At 44.7% G+C, this 18,695-nt stretch overlaps 1 protein-coding gene across 1 annotated transcript; it reads right to left on the bottom strand.

Annotated features, from left to right (window-relative positions):
• Positions 1–3,333: 3,333 nt before the first annotated feature.
• Positions 3,334–12,139, bottom strand: LOC135232461 (stimulated by retinoic acid gene 6 protein-like). The gene is given in 6 exon segments (XM_064291706.1): positions 3,334–6,472; positions 7,156–7,302; positions 8,519–8,682; positions 10,175–10,294; positions 11,554–11,594; positions 11,596–12,139. Coding segments are annotated over 6 exon segments (663 nt in total). The 5' UTR covers positions 11,641–12,139; the 3' UTR covers positions 3,334–6,326.
• Positions 12,140–18,695: the final 6,556 nt, after the last annotated feature.

The following is an 18,695-nucleotide window of genomic DNA, read 5'->3' on the forward strand; positions in this document are numbered from 1 at the left end:
TGAAAGTGAAGAAGACTTGAAGCACTTACTGACAAAGATCAAAGACTACAGCCTTCAGTATGGATTACATCTCAACAGAAAGAAAACACAACTGGACCAATAAGCAACAACATGATAAACAGAGAAAAGATTGAAGTTGTCAAGGATTTCATTTTACTTGGATCTACGATCAGCATCCACGGAAGCATCTGTCAAGAAATCGAATGATGTATTGCATTCGGCAAATCTGTTGCAAAAGACCTCTTTAAAGTGTTAAAAGGCAATGATGTCATTTTGAGGACTAAGGTGCACCTGACCCAAGCAATGGTATTTTCAATTGCCTCATATGCATGTAAAAGCTGGAAAATTAATAAGGAAGACTGAAGAAGAATTGATGCCTTTGAATTATGGTATTGGAGAAGAATATTGAATACATGGACTGCCAGAAGAATGAACAAACCTGTCTTGGGAGAAGTACAGCCAGAATGCTCCTTAGAAGTTGGAGAATAGCGGAACTTCATCTCACATACTTTGGACATGTTATCAGGAGGGGCCAATCCCTGGAGAAGGACATCTTGCTTGGTAAAGTAGGTCAGCAAAAAGAGGGAAGACCCCCAATGAGATGAGTTGACACAGTGGCTGCAACAATGGACTCAAACATAGCAACAATTGTGAGAATGGCACAGGACCAGGCAGTGTTTTGTTCTATGATATATAGGTTGGCTATGAGTCAGAACTGACTCGACGGCACCTAACTACAACAACACTCAAAAGTTTAAAATTACACATGTAGCTTTCATTATATTTCTGCTCTCAGTCTTCTTGGTTACCTCCAGGTTGTTGCTGTTTTCTGAGGTTTAGGGACCCCAGTGTGTGGAAATGGTTAAGTAGCCCATTTCAGACTGAATTCTCGGGACAAACAACACATAGTAAATACTCAAGAAATACTTGTTGAATGAAATAGTAAATTTAATCTAGATGATTTCTTAAAATCCATTCTTCTCTCCAATTTTAAAAAGGCAAAGCTATTCTAGGTCTGTGAGTCCCAGAATACTGATGAACCATAGTGGCCATTTCAGGTGATGACCTGTTGACCAGAATTAACGGGTACAGGTAGAGAAAAAGCTGCTTGGAACTCAACTACCCAACCAAGAGCTCCTGCCTTGGAGACAAAAATCATTAACATGCAGGGTCAGTGTCTGCCACTCCCTCTGCTCCTAGAGGTGCAGAGCAGGTTCTTTGGAAAAGGAGAAGGGCACTGTGTGGCCAGGGCTGGGAGAGAAGGGAGCTTAGGAGAGGAGCTTTCCAGGAGCAGGTGGGAAAAAAAGCAGCTGTAATGTGTGATGGAAGTGGGTACAGTGGCCTCCCAAATGGGTTCAGCCCCTGGATGCCCAGGGAAATTCACTGGTATGTAGGAAAAAATTATTGGAACTATTTTTTAAATGCTTAAATCTAAGTCCTTCCTTGGTCATGCATCAGATGGTCATGGGCCACAGGTGGTGCTAGTGAGGGACCCAGAGGGGGCAGGGAATCCCACCAAGGGTCAGGAAGCCAGACTCCTCGCCAAGCTTTTGGATTGCTTTCTGTGATTTGCAAAGTCGTGTAGTTAGCATGGACCAGTTCTGCAGATTTCAGATAACTTTACCTATTTTAATTAATTCTCACCAGCTGGGCTTGAGGGCTAAACATTTTTGCAGAAAAATCACAAATAGAAGACAATTCAAAGAATCCAAGCTCAAGTGAACACAAAGAAAATGGCAGAGCTAAGACTGCTTCTACTTTTTATACATGCCTTTGGTCTACCACATGATGAAGTAAAAAAAGAGACAACTTACGGACTCCTGGTTAAACTGGACAAGAAGCCTACTAAACAGAAGACATTCTGAAATATGAATTTTTATCAGCTATTGTTAATCATAAAGCTTTCAGCAAGAGTATGTTTTGCCTTAGGATATTAGCTAATGAGATGAAGCTATCAGTATTAGCTTCCAGAGTATGACTGCAAACCCCTTCATTTTTTTCCAGGTATGTTTAATGTCATGTTCTTTTCAATCCAAGACTTTACGAAAATTTTCTAACTTTATTTCTAGATTTTTAGAAGCCTCTTTTAAGGATTCCTACACACACACACACACACACACACACACACACACACAAAGTTTTAGGGAAAACTAAGTGTATTACCACTGACGAAAGGAGGGGATCCTTTGGCTGCAATTAAAAAAAAAAAAAGATCCCATGAAGTCATCTTTAAATAACAGTTAAGCTCAATTGGTAAAGCATGTTTGCGTTGAGCAGTGCACTCTTTTAAAGAATTATCTATATGAAAGGGAAGTGGGGGAAAAGGGAGAAGAACTCTCCAGGAAGTAGTCATTTTGTGTTTATAGGAATGGGAAAGGTGGCGCCAAATATGGGTGAAGTTTGCACAGCATGACTGATACAACTGATGTTGATAAGCTGTACATAATGAAAAAGAATGAATGGGCAAATGCTAGGTTGTGTACAGTTTTGCAACAATAACAATCAAAAAAAAAAAGAGAGAGAAAGAGGGTGGGCTTCAGATGCTGATACTAATTAGACATAGCAATCACCTCATGGCATTAGCTCTCTTACTTTGGAGGCTTAGGGCCGTGGTCTCATGGGACAATCCAGTCAATGTGCATAATATAGTTCTTAAGGAAACCCTGGTGGCGTAGTAGTTAAAACCTACAGCTGCTTACCAAAAGGTCAGCAGTTCAAATGCACCAGACACTCCTTGGAAACCATGTGGAGCAGTTCTACTCTGTCCTATGGGGTTGCTATAAGTTCCTAAAGTTTATGTTCTACCTCCCAGTGTGGTAAGTAGTGTCTAGGATCTTATAAGTTTACAAGTGGCCATCTAAGATCCAACTATTGTTCTTTATTCATCTGGAACAAAAGAGAAAGCAAGAACCCCAAGAATCAGAGAAGGAGTTGGACTACAGGACTAATTATATGAGCCACTGCCTCCTCCACCTTGAGACCAGAAGAACCAGATGGTGCCTGGCTACCACTACTGAATATTTTGATCAGGAATACGATAGATGAATCCTGATAAAAGGGGAGAAAAATATAGAACAGGACTTCAAATTCTTAAATAATCCAGACTTACTAGACCTATTGAGGCTGGAAGAGTCTGAGGCAATGGCCTGAGTTTTTCTTCAAATCTCGAAACTATCCCCTGAAGTCACCTTTAAACTAAGTAACAGGTTAGCTGAATGAGTAAAGATTGTCACCACTGAGTATTGCATTTAAAACATTTTTTTTTCCTTATATAAGACCAAAGGGTCAACTGCTATTTTAAAGTATAGATAAGAAGGTTGCAGGGCAGGGAGATTAAGCAAATGCAAGTCAAACACCTAGAACAGAAATAGTGAGAATGTTGGCACAACGTGAAGAATGTAACCAATGTCCCTGATCGTTATGTCTAGAAACTGTGACCTGGGAATGGGTTTCGCTGTGTATATTTTCACCAAAAATAAGGTTAAATAATTAAAAGAATTATCTGCATGAGATACAATTGGCAATAGTAAAACAGAAGTTTAGGGAACAGAGAGTTAAAGTTAATCGTGGTGAAACAATATTAGATATATTGTCAGAGATAGCGAGAATGATGACACAATGCAAAGAATGTAACAAATATCATTTCTGCTGCACATGTAGAAAATGTTCAATGGGTATATGTTTTATTATATATATTTTCACCAAAAATGAAATTTTTTAAAATAAAAATTTTCAAATAAAAATCTGAGTATGAAAAGAAAAAAAGGGGTAAAAAGGATTCCAGGGTAAAGTTGCAGATGAAAAACCGTATATGAAAACTCTCTACTGCATTCTTCACAGGCAAGATATAGCAATACAGCATCAGAGAAAGCAGTTGAAGTGGGGGTGGAGAGCTCTGGGGCCTCCCTCAGCCTCTATCCCCACACATCAGTCCCTCAGGCCAAGTTCATTTGAAGATCCTGAAACTGGGGCCCAGAAAAAGGAAAGGGTTTATACTCAGGATAATGCAAGAAGTCAGTGGTAGATTAGAGATGAAAACGTAGCTCTTGTGATTTCATTCAATGCGAAACAGGAAGCCACTGGAGAGTATTCAGCAAGAGCCTAACTTGCTGGTGGCATACTGGTTTAAGAGCTATGGCTGTTAACCAAGTGGTCGACAGTTCAAATCCACCAGGTGCTCCTTGGAAACTCTATGGGGCAGTTCTGCTCTGTCATATTAGGGTCACTATGAGTTGGAATCAACTTGACAGCAACAGGTTTGGTTTGGTTTCAACTTGATTAGATTTTTAAACGTTCATTGTGGTTGCTGTGTGGAGAATGGATTATAGAGGTTGGCGGATGGAATAGTTTGACACCAGGAAGAGCCAGTCATTAGTAGAGAACCATTAAGAGAGAACAGTTCAGAGACTGTTATGTACCAGTGGTCCAGATGAGAGATGATTGATTAAGACTAGAATGTACAGTGGAGACAGAAGGGATGGATTTGGAATCAATTTTAGAGGCAAAGCCAACACAACTATTAATGAATTGAGCATTAGGGGTGAGGGAATAGAAGTTAAGGACGATGTCAAGGTTTTGGCTTGAGCAAGTGGGTGACAGACAGAGGAGGTGTATGGTGGGGGGTGGGAGGGGAGAAGAAGAGAACACCAAGGGTATTGTTTGGGCATATAAGTTTGAACTCCCTATTAGACATCAAAATGGAGATGTCACTTAAGGATTTGAATATATGAGTCTTAAACTCAGGAGAGAGGTTGGATGGGAGATAGACGTTTGGAGGTTATCAGCATCCAAATGGTGTTTAGGACTATAAGATAAAACGAGACCCCCTAGAGAGTATAACTAGAGAAAAGAGGGTGGCAAGATGTAAGCCCTGGGGTATTCCAACTCGTAGAAAGAAGGCAAAGGAGAACTTCGTAACAAAGACAACGGACTGAGAGGTGTGGACGTCTGACTTAAGAATAGCCAGCAACTGATTCCTTATTAAAGCAGGATGACACAGGTTAGTTGTGCTGATTAAGTTAAAAGAGATAGCTCTGGCAAACACACCTAGCAACAGGACTGGATTTACAGTAAGTAGTTAATAATGGTTACCACATTTCAATGGCTCTGGGACTCTTGAGGTGGCCAGAGACTTCCCTCTGCCCTGCCGGTTGGGTCCTCGTGGCATTTGGAGAGACTTCACAAGTGATTTGAATGGTCAGGCTTTGTGTAGGACCCCAGGTTGTCAGATACCTTACGCCTGAGCATAAGGATTGGGTCTTCTCAGCAAAGAGGAGCCCTGGTGGTGACGTGGTTAAATGCTCAGCTGCTAACCAAAAAGTAAGTGGTTTGAACCCAGCAGCTGCTCTGTGGGAGAAAGATGTTGCAGTCTGATTCCATAAAGATTACAGACTTGGAAACCCTATGGGGCAGTTCTACTCTGTCCTATAGGGTCGCTATGAGTGGGAGTCAACTCCACAGCAATGCGTTTTTGTTTTTTGTTTTCAGCAAAGAGAAAAGACCAGACCTTGTAGTGCGGCATTTGGGCCCTCCTTGGAATGGTCTTAACCAGCCCCCTACACCCTGTACCCCCACACTCCTAAATGGCTCACCCTCCTGAAACCTGCCCTGGGCTTGCCTGGTCTCACACCTCTGCTCTGGGAGCCCCCGCCTTCCATCTTTGCCTCTCTTGGCCAGGCAGCTCTCTTGGTCACCTCACCAATGTCAGAGAGAACATATACACCTTCATTCTGATCACCGCCTAGGCCAGTTCTGATCCATCCCTCATCCCCCTGGCCATGGAGGAGACAGCTTGATTTGTGCCTGCTAGCCCTACCAGATTGGGGGCCAGGATCGTAGGTTTCCTTTTCTTCCCACCAACCATAATGCCTTGAAAGGAGGAAGCAATGAGGATCTTGTTGAGATGAAGGCCCCACTTTGTTCCAGAGAAAAATCTGGTCTGACTCTTCTGATAGAGAAATTTTACCACTTTCTTCAATGACAGAAAGTTCTGCCTTGTAGTCAAACTAAGTGGTTCTACCATATAACTCCCAAGTCTGCCTCCCCACCTGGACAGTGGAAGGCATTATTGGGTAAAGTTTGCTCAGCAGAACTTTTCTTTAGGTGTTTTTTTTTTGTTGTTGTTGTTGTTAAGGGAGTGAAATTGTCCTGGGGCTCCATGGAGAGCCCAGGTGGGCCATCCCACAGGTGGTTGGTGCTGTCTGCTGCCTGCACACAGTGCCTGGTGCCATCCCATCTCACCACAGGGGACAGCTGCTGGGAAGCCTGAGTCTTCCTTCTGGGGGAGATGGCCTGGCCTGGCCTTGGAGCAGGTGTTGGGGCCAGTGTCAGCTCTCTGAGCATGTCAGCAGAATCTGGGTAAACTCTTGGGAGCCGTGCCCTTTTGGTTTTCTGAACATGATGAGGCTGGGGTTGTTGATCAGAGTCTGCAGCAGAAGCCACCTTGTCCTGGAACGAGCTGAGACTCGGGGACCTAGGATAGAATTGATGCAGATAGACCAGGGTGAGGCTGTTGGTAGAGTGTGGCAGAATGAGCTGGACTGGGGCTCCTAGGGACATGGGGGAGGTCACACTGGGATGTAAGGTTGCCCCGCAGAGTTGTGTATCTGCAGTATTTGGGAACAGTAACAGTACCAGTCCAGGTGAGTGTCCACAGGCAGAGACAGGGCTCACTGGTGGATTTCCCAGCAGAAGGTAGAACTTATAATGGGGATGGGAGTGGCGGGAGTAGACACTATGGATCCCTGAGGAAGCAGGAGCTGGTGGTCCACAGAGCTGTGGTGAGCAACAGGGCAGAGCAAACAAACTTGAGCCCCATCTTGGAAGGTGTCTGGTGTGTGGTGTGGAACATAGGTTGGGGCCCTGCCCCAGGCAAATGGAGAATGGAGGACTCAGCGAGCAGAGCTATAGTTCAGTTCCAGGAACAAGGAAAGAGCCCAGTTAGCAGGACAAAGACACAGGCCTGAGTGGGTTCCACAGCGGCTGACTGGAAGCTAAGCCTCCTGAGCATCCAAGTAGAAGAGCTTCCACAGTGTGGAGTGGAGGAGCAAGGGGAAGAGAAGGTAGTACCTAGGGCATCTCATAGACCCCAGTGAGGTATTAGGTATTTATTTCCTGCTATCCAACCCCAGTGTAGGTCTAAAAACTAGAACTTACCTGTTGATTGGCTTAGGCGCCAGTATTTGATGGCCTGCTGCAGCTTCCTCTCCCTGTGACCTGTCATCAGGATGTGACAAAAGCTGACAAGCACAGGGTTGGTGTGATAATGGTCCACGTAGAGCATGCCAATCCACGCTCTGAACCCTGAAAGCCAGAAAGGACTTCAGGCTGGGCAGTGATTCTTCCCTGTCCCCTGGCCAGACTTCTCAGGATGGCCTAGTTTGTGCTTTTCATGACATGACTGCAGGGTCAGTCTGCTGCCAAATGGTGCCCATGTCTTTGCTGAGAAACTTAGAAAACGAGGTATGAAGAGTTGGAAGCATTGTTAAAGGTTATATTCCAACCCTTCCATTTTACCGGGAACCTGAAGCTCAGAGGGGCTAGGACCACCGCGGCTTACACAGAGAAGGCACTTAATGCACACATTGGATGAACGGGTGAATGGATGGATGTGGGTTACAAACAGAACAAAAATTACTTTTTATTCCCTGAAGTGGCTTTAATTATAGAATACGTCCACTAAGTAGACTATTTTCTTAACTAAATAAATTTCTAACTAACAATGCTAGTAATTTCAAGATGTGTTCTTTCTCAGAGCTCTATGCAAAAATTTCCAAACAGCTTACTCATAATTTGGAACTCCTGGGTGACACAAACGAGTAACCCTGGTGGCGCAGTGATTAAAGCACTTGGCTAATAACTGAAAGGTCAACAGTTCGAAACCACCAGCGGCTCACTGAGAGAAAGATGTGGCAGTCTGCTTCCGTAATTTACAGCCTTGGAAACCCTATGGAGCAGTTCTACTCTGTCCTATGGGGTCACTGTGAGTCAGAATCAACTCAATGGCAGTGGGTTTGGTTTTGGTGGGTGGCACAAGTGGTCAAGCGCTGAGGTGAAAGGTTGGCAGTTCGAATTCGCCCAGAGGCACCTCAGAGGAAAGGCCTGGGGATCTACTTCCAAAAAAATCAGCCACTGAAAACCCTATGGAGCAGTTCTACTCTGACACACATGGGGTTGCCCTGAGTCAGAATTGACTCAGTGGCAACTGGTTCGGCTTTTGGTTTTTATTCATAAATTAACTTCCAACTGTCCAGACAGCATTCCCCTCCCTCTTACTACCCCACTGTTACACCTCAAAGGGTTGTCGAGTATGCAGGATGTCTCTTCAGAGGAGCTTGAATGCCCACCTGACCCCTGGGCTGTGCATGATTTTACCGGTCAGCTTGACAGCCACAATCGATCAGGAGATGTGTGCAGAGGATAAGAGAAGGGGGTAAACTCAGAGCCTCCCAGGCAACTTCCACACAGTTGGCAAGAACAGCCCTGCCCAGGGGTGGGGCCTTCAGGGCCCGTCACCTACCCATGTCTGCTCTCTCGTAGCCGTTCTGCATGATGGTCCTGTCGATGCGCGCAATCAGCCACGTGCCCAGGACACAGCTGATCAACAGCCTGAAGAGGCATGCGCCCAGGCCGAGCAGCACGTTGTAGAAGAACAGGAAGTAGTTGAAGTTGTGGAATGCTTTCCTGCAAACGTAAGCCGGCCCAAGGGCATGCCCTTTCAGTAATGCAAGGTGCCTAGGCAGGCGGGCCCTGAGTCTCCCAGACTAGGCAACATTTCCCATCTCCTAGCTTTGTGCCTTGTGCTCTAAGTGGATACTGACTGCACCTACCTCACTGCACTGACATGAGCGCTCGCTCTGATGCAGCGGACAGGGCACTGAGCAGAGCACAGGGTGAATGTGAGTGGTGATTGTAATTGTTTCATATGGCATTCAGGTTTTGCGATTTCCTGTATAAGAAATCCCCTGTGGCTACAGCTGGCTTTGTGGTTATAGCAGAGGTTGGGGCTTTCCCACTGTCTGTTCCAACAGTGATCTGCCTCCAGGTGGGACTGTTCCATCATCTTCCAGGCCGAGCTTCCCAAATCACTGTCTGGTTGCATGGTTCCCCATTGGCTATGGGATAAAGTCCAAAGTTCTCATCCTGATTTTCCAGGCCCTGATCAGGGCCCTTTTCTGGGGTTGTCACCTTGTGCCCTCTCTCTGCCCCTTACCTGCTAAGGCCACTGCATGGCACCATATTGGATTACTTACTCTTCTCCTAAGACTTCCTGCCCTTTTGCTCTTTCCTGCCTCCATCCCGTAGTTGCAGCTGCCGGTATATCCTCTCTCCACCTCTACCTGCAGAAATCCTATCCAACCTACTGCCCTCACCTCCAATGTCCCATCTGCAATTGAATTAAATTTTTTTTTTTTTTTAAGACTATAGGTGTTACAAATGGCTTGCACTCAGCTACTAACCTATAGGTTGGCGGTTCACACCCACCCAATGGCACTGTAGAAGAAAGACCTGGCTATCTGCTTCTGTAAAAATTACTGCCAAGAAAGCCCTATGGAGCAGTTGTACTCTGAAACATATGGGGTCACTATGAGTTGGAATTGGCTTGACGGCAACAGGCTTTTTTTTTTTTGTCTCTTGTCTACCACTCCGTCTTTCCCCCTCCATTATCCATATTTCTTCTGCAATCATTTTGCATCCTCTGGATTGTACTCTGTTTCTGCGTCTGTCTTCTCCAGTGGACTGTGACTTCTCAAAGGCAGGTGTGTAGAGATTCTCTCTTTACCCTCAGTGCCCATGTTGTTTCCCCAGTGAGTAAATGACTTTGGACAAATGAATTAGAAAGATTACCACGTGCCAGAAACTGCTGTTCTAGGAACTTTTCATATTTAATACATGTTATCCTCACAACACTTCTTTGATGTATGTACAGTTATTTGTAAATTGGGGAAACAGGTTCACAGATGTTTAGTAAGGTCATCCAAGGTCACACAGCTAGTAAGTGGGGGAGTCAGGATTTGGACTCAGGCCATTTGGTTCCAGCGCCTACCTGCTGAACTGCTACACTGCACTGTCCCCAGAGAGCCCACTCTGGAACCTGCAGAGGGTGAGGGGACAGGACCAGAGACAGCCAAGGTGGAAGCTCTGCAATTCCTCCATTCCCTCCCCTCCCCCTCACCTGTTGTTGAGCGCCAAGGGCTTCTGCTTGTCAGCTGTGCCCATCTTTGGCTGCAGAAAGAAGCTGGCAGCAATCCACACTTGCAGGATCATGATACCCACGACAACGGCTACGGTGAGGCTGAAACGCAGGGTGAGACCATCCTGAGGTCACCTATCATCCTGAGGTGGCCATTTCACTGTCCGCCAGGCCCTTCTTGGGCCCCCCAGTGACAGAGGAGAGATGCCACCTGCCCACCAGACCAACGGTAATGCAGGCTCTGTGCTTCGTGCTTACAGAGCACTCATATGCCCATTGTGCAGATGAGAAAACTGAGGCTCACAAAGGGGAGGTGGTCAGGTCTTCTGGCTCTAGATCACAGCTCATTATTCCAGGATTTAATTTATGTCCTCTAAGATCAGGGGTGGAGTCGTGGTGGTGCAGTGGTTAAGAGCTCGGCTGCTAACCAAAAGGTCGGCAGTTTGAATCCACCAGCCGCTCCTTGGAAACTCTACGGGGCAGTTCTTCTCTGTACTATGGGGAATTGACTTGATGGCAATGGGTTTTTTGTTTTGTTTTGTTTTGGTCAGGGGTGGCAGTTGGGGTAACAGTTGGGAATCACAGAAAGGAATGAGATTTTCAGAAGTGTCTGAGAAGGCCACAAGAGACTGGCAAGGCAGCCAGGTGACTCAAAGCAAGTATGGGACCAGAGGAGCTCAGAGCAAGGAGGCCCCTGGAGATCACCGCATCCTATGTTTGCATCTCCTGAGTGGCAATATAGGGTAGTGGTTAGAACACAGGCTTAAGTACCAGACTGCCTACCTCCAAATCCTGGCTTTTCCCCTTCCTGGGACAAATTGCTTACCTGTCCTATGCCTCTATTACCTCGCCTGTGAACAGAGGCTAACATAGCACCAACCTTATAGGGTCATTAAGAGAATAGGTACATGGTAAACACTTAATGATGTTAGCGTTCACTTTTATCTTCCATGTGGGTAAGCTGAAGCTCAGAGAAGGGAGACCACTTATCTAAACTCACACAGCAAGTCAGTATCTGATCCAAAACCAGAGCTCAGATTCCCTGACTCCTTCTACCATCCTGTCCTATCTTTCACTTCACCTCCCTAACTTCAATTTTCCCAGCTGTAAAATGAACATATGCGTCTCCCTTGACGTGGTTATGAGGACCCCATGGAATGGTGAGTGAGGAAGCTTTTTGTACACTATAAGCTTCCCTTTCCCGGTGAATCGCTACGGTGAATCATTCCTGGTCAGAACAAAGACCATGGGCCCAGGGTTTGGGGAGAGCCCAGCAGGGAAGGGACGCTTCCTGGAGAGTAACTACAGGGGCCCACCAGCTCCCAGGACCCAGGCAAGGACAGGCTGCTGCCAGCACTCACGTCCCGATGCCCAGGCCTCGCAGCATCTCCAGGCCCTTGTTGTGGATGATGGGTAACACCAGGCTGTACATGACCACCATGCCGCATAGGCTCTGCATCACATGGATGATAAGGTAGCCTGCAGGTGGAGAGAGTGGTGGTCACTCAAGGCCCCGCATCCATGATCCAGCCCCGCATGCTCCCCCCTGCAGACTACCATCTACCTCCTCCCCATCATGGGCCATGCAGTCTCCCACTCTGGCATGCTTGCTTATGGCATTTCTTCTGCCTGGCATAATGCCCCTTTCTTCCTCTGATCTCCTACTCACCTCGCCAGGTTCAGTTCTAATATCAACTTCTCTGGCAGCATCCGAGCCCTGCCCTGGGCGTGGATACGTACTTCCTTCTCTGGGCCACCACCGCCCCTAGCACATAGTGCCCCATAGGCTCAGGACAGGTGGGATGATGACCTATTTGAGTGTGTGTTTCTCCCTCCATACTGAAAGCCCCTCGAGGGCAGGGGCTAGGGCTGTGTCTGCCTCCCCTTTCTTCCCCCTACCCATAGCCGGGACTTTGCAGGTGCCCAGGAGTTGTGTGCTGACTGAATGGGTCCAGTAATAGCACTTACCCCACAGGATATAGGCTATTTGCCACCCAGAATACCTTGCTATGGCAACCTGAGATTTAAAAAGAAAAGCGAAGTTCTGTTAACAGTGGTGTAATGAGATTTGGAAAAGATTTTGAAGAAGGTAATCAATGTCACTGAATTGTACATGTAGAAATTGTTGAGGTGGCATATGTTTTGTTAAGTATATTTTCACCACAGTAAAATTTGAAATAAGGCAAAACTGAAGGGAAAAAAGAAGAAAAGGAAATCCTGGAGAGGAGCAAACCTTCGTTATCTCTAACACATCTACCCAGCATTCCTGTCTCATTTGCAGTTCACCCTCCAGCCCAGGGAAGCAGGTGTGGTGATTGTCCTCATTTAACAGATGAGGAAACTGAAGGGCTGGATGGAGAATGGGAGTTGCCCTGAGTCACACAGCAGCTGGCAGGACTGGAATTGAGGAGTCTGGGCTCCCAGCCTGGCGCTCTGCCTCCAGCGCTGCCCTGGCCCTGGTGCAGAAGAGGAGGGGCAGCATACTGCTTTGCCTGGAAATGGAGCGAGACCTCTGGAGACTTACCACACTCTCTGAGGAGGAAGGATTACGGAACGTCAAGGGAAGAAAGTTTTTATTTCCTGACCACAACCTCTTTATGTGCTCTCTAGAGAAAAAGTGGAAAATTAAGTAAATTAGTAACTACAGCTCCTTATGCATGATCAGAGCTCAAGAGATATCAACAAAAAGGCCTGTGGAGGGTGATGGCAGGCAGCTCAGCCACCCTGTGTTGGCTGTAGTTCATGGCCACCAGAGGCTTCTGATTTCCCGTAAAAGTCTTAATCCAGCCATTTCAATCCCACTTCGTTAAAATAATATATTTTTACTAAAGGGGTGACTGTGATTGAATCTGATAGACAAGATTATGTGTGGCCTTTATTTTCTTCGTTCTCTTATTTATATTTTCTAATTTTTCTACAATGAATATGTGTTAATGAATGTATCTGTTTAAAAACAGAAAATCAGTTTTATTGATAGCATAACTTTATACTAACACGTTGTTGTTGGGTGCCATTGAGTCAATTTTTGATTCATAGTGACCCCATGTGATAAGTAGAACTACCCCATAAGGTTTCCTAGGCTGTATCTTTACAGGAGTAGAGCCAGGGTGGATTCAAACAGCCTCTGGTAGATTCAAACAGCCACCGTTTCGGTTAGCAGCTGAGTGCTTAACCATTGCACCACCAGGGCTCCTTTATACCAGCATAAAGGGAAATAAAAAGGGCAACAATTCCTTATAATCCCACCCCCTCAACAAATCAACTGCTTCCCTTCCCCACCTTCTAGTCTAGCCCTTGGCCCTATGCACAAATCTTATGTTTACAGAGTTAATAGTCCACATTTACATCTGTGTCCACTTTGATTCCTTAAATTTCATCTCCAGCATTTTTCTAATTTGTTTTCAGTTTTCATGACCAAAGGTGATAATGGCAGATCTTGACAACCAGTAGAGAGGCCTGGTGTGTACAGAAAATAACAAAGCCTCTGGGGTCGGAAAGACTTGCTCTGCTGCTAATTGCTTGGGCAAGTTTTGTGTAATTATGTTGAGTCTCTACTTCCTCAGCTGTAAAAATGGACATGAAAATACATGTCCCTCGGGGTTCTACTGAAAACCAAATGAGGATTCATAACACAATGTCTAGCTCATAGTAGGAGCTCAATTCCAGTAGGTTTTTTTTCTTCCTGCCAATAGATGTGGTTGTCCCTAGACCTTGCATATTTCCTGAGCCCATGTTGGGCACTGCTGGCACCACTCAGGAATTCTCAGAAAAGCCTGGCAGATGCTGAAGACATACCAAAGACTCCTAGAGCCCGCTTACCTGTAACAGGCCAAAATGTGGAACAGATAGTTTGCACACGTGAGGGAGGCAGGCAAAATAGTTGCCACCCAGACTCCTGAAATAGAAAAAGTGATATGAGAGTCCTCAGAAAATAAACCAGAAACAGTATTTTTGAAACACTTCCCATATCAGAAAGGTCTGGAAAGAATATATACACAAATAAAATGAGAAAATCAAGAAAGAGACAAATGCTATAAAGAGGAACCATATAGAATTACTGGAGCTGAAAAATACAATAACTGAAATGAAAAATTCACAGGAGTAGCTCAACAGTAGCTACTATGGAAGACAGTTTAGTTGTTCCTCAGAAAGTTCAACATAGAATTAACATGTGACCCAGCAATTTCACTCCTAGGTATAGACCCAAAAGACTTGACCGCAGGGGCTCAAACAGGTACTTGAACACCAGTGTTTGTTACAGCAGCATTCACAATAAAAAGGTGCAAATCACCCAAGTGTCCATCAACAGATGAATGGATAAACAAAATGTGATATATACACACAATGGAATATTATGCAGCCATACAGAGAAATGAAGTTCTGATACATGCTATGACATGGATGAACCTTGAAAACATGCTGAGAGAAACAAGTGAGACACAAAAGGACAGATATTGTATGATCTTGGCAATATGAAATATGTAGCATAGGCAAGTGCAGAGAAAAAAAAGTTTATCAGTGGCTACCAGGGCTGGGGAAGGAGAAGTGGGGAGTTGTTGCTTAATGGGTACTGAGTTTCTGCTTAGGATGATGACAAACATTTGGAAATGCATAGTGGTGATGGTTGTACATCATGGTGAATGTAATTAATATCACCGAATTGTACGCTTAAAAGTGGTTAAAATGGCAAATGTTTTATAACATACATTTCACCACAATAAAATTTTAAAAAGTAATAAAATACTTAGGAATAAATTTAACAAGAAATACAATACTTACGCACTGAAGACTACAAAATGTTGTGGAAAGAAATGAAAGAAGACATAAATCAATGAAAAGACAACCCACAGAATGAGAGAAAATATTCACAAATTATATATCTGTTAATGGGACTTGTATGCAGAATATATAAGGAACTCTTACAACCCAATAATAAAAAGACTAATAATCCAATTAAAAAGATTTTACCTTGGGTCACGTCGAACAGCTCTTTCACCTGCAGAACGGCTGGGGTCAGAGTCCCTGTGCCGTTCGTGGAGGTGATGTAGTTCTCCAGCTCGCCTTCAAGCACGGCCATCTTATCTCTCACATACACAAAGACGCAGAATTCAATGACAATGAACTGGGGACACAAAGCAAAGGTTTCAAAGCATCAGCTGAGTCCAGCTCAGCATGTAAACAACATGCAGATCTCTCATAGGTTCAGAACCCAGTCTCTACCAGACATTCGAAACTCTTCTGAGATTGACTCTGGACACTAGCTGTTCTAGGCTGTGAGTTTTCAGAGATAGGAGACACCCCACACTCTGTTCTTCAGCCCACAGCAAACAAAAGTAGGCCCTACAAAGTCTCAAGGAGCTCTTCAAACATTAATGAATCAGAGTGAAATGAATGACTAACTTTGAGTAAGGCATGACTCTGAGGATGATCCCAGCCATATCTCCCACCACTCCCCATCATGCATCTCGGACAAACAGCCAAATTGCCGCCTGTTACACATCTTATGCTTGCCCGCCGTCCTATATCCTATCATAATGCCATTACGTCTCCTGTCAACATGCCACTGGTTCCATAGCTCCTGCTGCCAATTTTCTCCACTAACCAAATCTTATTTATCTCTGAAAGTGGAGCTCAAATGCTATCATCTTCGGGAAACTTCCCAATCTAGAATAATTTGCTGAACTTCCAGTGCACTCCCACCCTCTCCATTTTCTCTCTTAGGATGACAGATACTTCATGACACATCTCCTTCACTTAGACTGTGAACTTCTCCCAATCCAGGACTCTGCTGAATCCTATATGGGGGATTTTTTTACTAGTAATATTTACCTTGGTGGCTAGAGTGCCCTTGGAGTCAAGATGGTGGGGTCAAAGCATTCTACTTCTATGATTGACAGAAATTCAATTATGACCCAACTTTTGAGGAACGTGCTGCCTCCATAGAAGATTGCACAAGCCCCTGTCCCCGTCCCCCCCGCCCCATTCATGAAATAGAAAAGGATTTTCTCAGGGAATTTTTTTTTTTTTTTACTTACAAGGTACAGGCAAATGAAAGCCAGTACAGTGGTTCCTATCATTCTGCTTGGGAACTGAAAGCAGGGATCCCATTCATATATCCTAGTTTGGAACCAAGACTTTTTTCTCTCTCTGTGAACAAAAAAACACAAGAAAAGAGGCTCTGGTAGGTAAACAAATGCCCAATTCATCTCAGAATACCAACATCTCCTCCTCTTTGTCTTGGGACTTAAAGTAGGGAAAGAATACTGGGAGTTGCTTCCACGGTTTGTCATTTCTTCCTTTTCTCTAAGAACACTCAGTTTTATTCAGGGCAGCAATTCATCAAATTAAATGACAACAGTTTCTAACCTCTCTTGCAACTAAGAGTGACCAGACGAAGTTTAGGCCTCTTAGATATGAGCAGCAGTATTGTGTGGAACTTTGGGAAGCTGCTTAGATGGACCTGACACAGCTCTGGGGGACCCTTTGCCCTTCCTTCTTAGCTCTTTCCTGCTGTCTGCAATGTGGATGTGGTGGCCAGGCCAGGCTGGAGCTCCACAGGCCATTTGGGCCACGTGATAGTCTTGAGGTTGGAAACTACATACTAAGATGTTAGAGCAAAAAGGCTAATGGTCACTGAGCTGCTGTGGTAGACAAACCTGGATCAGTATGAATTGTCTACCTCCAGAGATCTTTTACATGAGAAGCAAATAATTTTTTTCTTGTTTGTGTCACTATTATTTTCGGTTTTATCCTATATGTAGACAAATCTAATCTTAACTTAAATACTGACTTTTCCATCGAATCACTGTGTGACTTTGGATAAAGACATGCCCCTTCTCTGGAACATATCCCCATCTGTATAGTGGTAGAGGCCGAAGTGGTGGCACTTGTCCTCTTCCCTCCACATTCTCTTGTATTGGTAACAGCACCTACATTTTTCTTTGGGGAACTACCCCTCTTCTACCCTCAATTCATGTAATTAAGCGAGATTGACACTACTTCCTGGCTCCAATGGTGAACAAGTGACCCAGGCTTAGCCAATCAGTTTACTCCACTCCCCTAGCCATGGTGATTGGTTCCAGGGTGTCATGTGATCCAATTTGATCCAGTGAAATTCAGTCCTGGGACTTTAGCTTGAATAATTGGGAAGGAAAAATTTCTCTTTCCTCTGAGTTTGAAGCCAGGAGGGTAAGGAGGGTATAAGCTTAGAAATTCTGGGGGCCAGCATGTGGAGGAAGCTCACCTAACTTTTTAGGTAAACACAGAGAAAAGCAGAGCTGAGAGAAGATATAGAGAAAGAGATCTAATCTGATGGCCTCCCCTAAGTCCCTGGATCTAACTATACCTGAAACAGAACTTCCTCTAGACGTTTCAATTATGTGAGCCCATAAATTTCCTTTTTCTCTTTAAGCCAGTCTTAGTTGAGTTTCTCACATTAGTGAACACAAAAGTCCTGGCTAGTATAGTGTCCTCCAGTCATCCTGGGGGTCTGTCACATGTCAGGGCTCATCAGTATCAGTGCAAAGACTGAGGGAAGAATGAATATAACTGTGGCTTACTGCAGAGGGGCCTTCCTCAGGAGCTGTTTGACGTGCTCTGCCTGGTGAACTTCCAGGAAAGGTTTTTCTTCCTGTGAGAAAGGGAGAGAGGTATACACTTTGGCTCACAAATTCTGGTTAGGGCTTTCTTCTCTGGGAGGCTATAGCCACAGATGGTAGGAATTTGGGCAAGAGTTGCTTTTCTCATTTTAGCCCTTCACAGGCACCTGTCACTTTTTGGGAAGAGGAACTGGGTCCAGTTTCCTGTTCACCAAGAGCTTGTTTTTACAAAATATCAGAGGTCTGGCTTCACTCTTCTCTTTACTGATTGCACCAGTCATTGCTTTGTGGAGTCTTTTATTCCCTTACAGATTTGGTGATTTGTCACTGTATTTCAAGCCATTGCTTGAAAATGAAAGCCCCCTAATCCCAGTGGCTTTACTTATTGTAGAGAGGAATTTCTTTTGCTCACTTCATATTTTTTCAACATTAAAAAAATGAAACCTTAATGGTTAGGAAAGGTTTTCTCCAAGTGCAATGAACATTTCATGGTTGTCATCTGTCCTGCTACATATATTTGAATGTGTAAATTTTACATGCTATAAGATAAAATCTTATGTATCCTGAATGTTGGGTAGAGTCCAAAAGATCTGGTTAGAATCCTGACTGGCTACTTACTAACTGCGTGCCTCCACCAGGTTACATCCTATCACTCAGGCCCCTCTTCGGTGAATGTAGAAAATAATAGTGCCTACTTCAGAAGTTCATCATGAGGATGAGATAATATTGAAAGCACTTGCACAGTGCCTGCCCAGGGCAGGTGGCCAATAAGTGTGGCACTTGTTCATACATTGTTGTTGTTCAGTGCTGTCGAGTTGGTTTCAACTTGCAGCGACCCTATGTACAACAGAATGAAACATTGCCCGGTCCTGCACCATCCTCACTATCCCTGCTCTGTTTGAGCC

This window comes from Loxodonta africana, chromosome 9 (assembly GCF_030014295.1).
Source record: "Loxodonta africana isolate mLoxAfr1 chromosome 9, mLoxAfr1.hap2, whole genome shotgun sequence".
Lineage (NCBI taxonomy): Eukaryota > Metazoa > Chordata > Mammalia > Proboscidea > Elephantidae > Loxodonta > Loxodonta africana.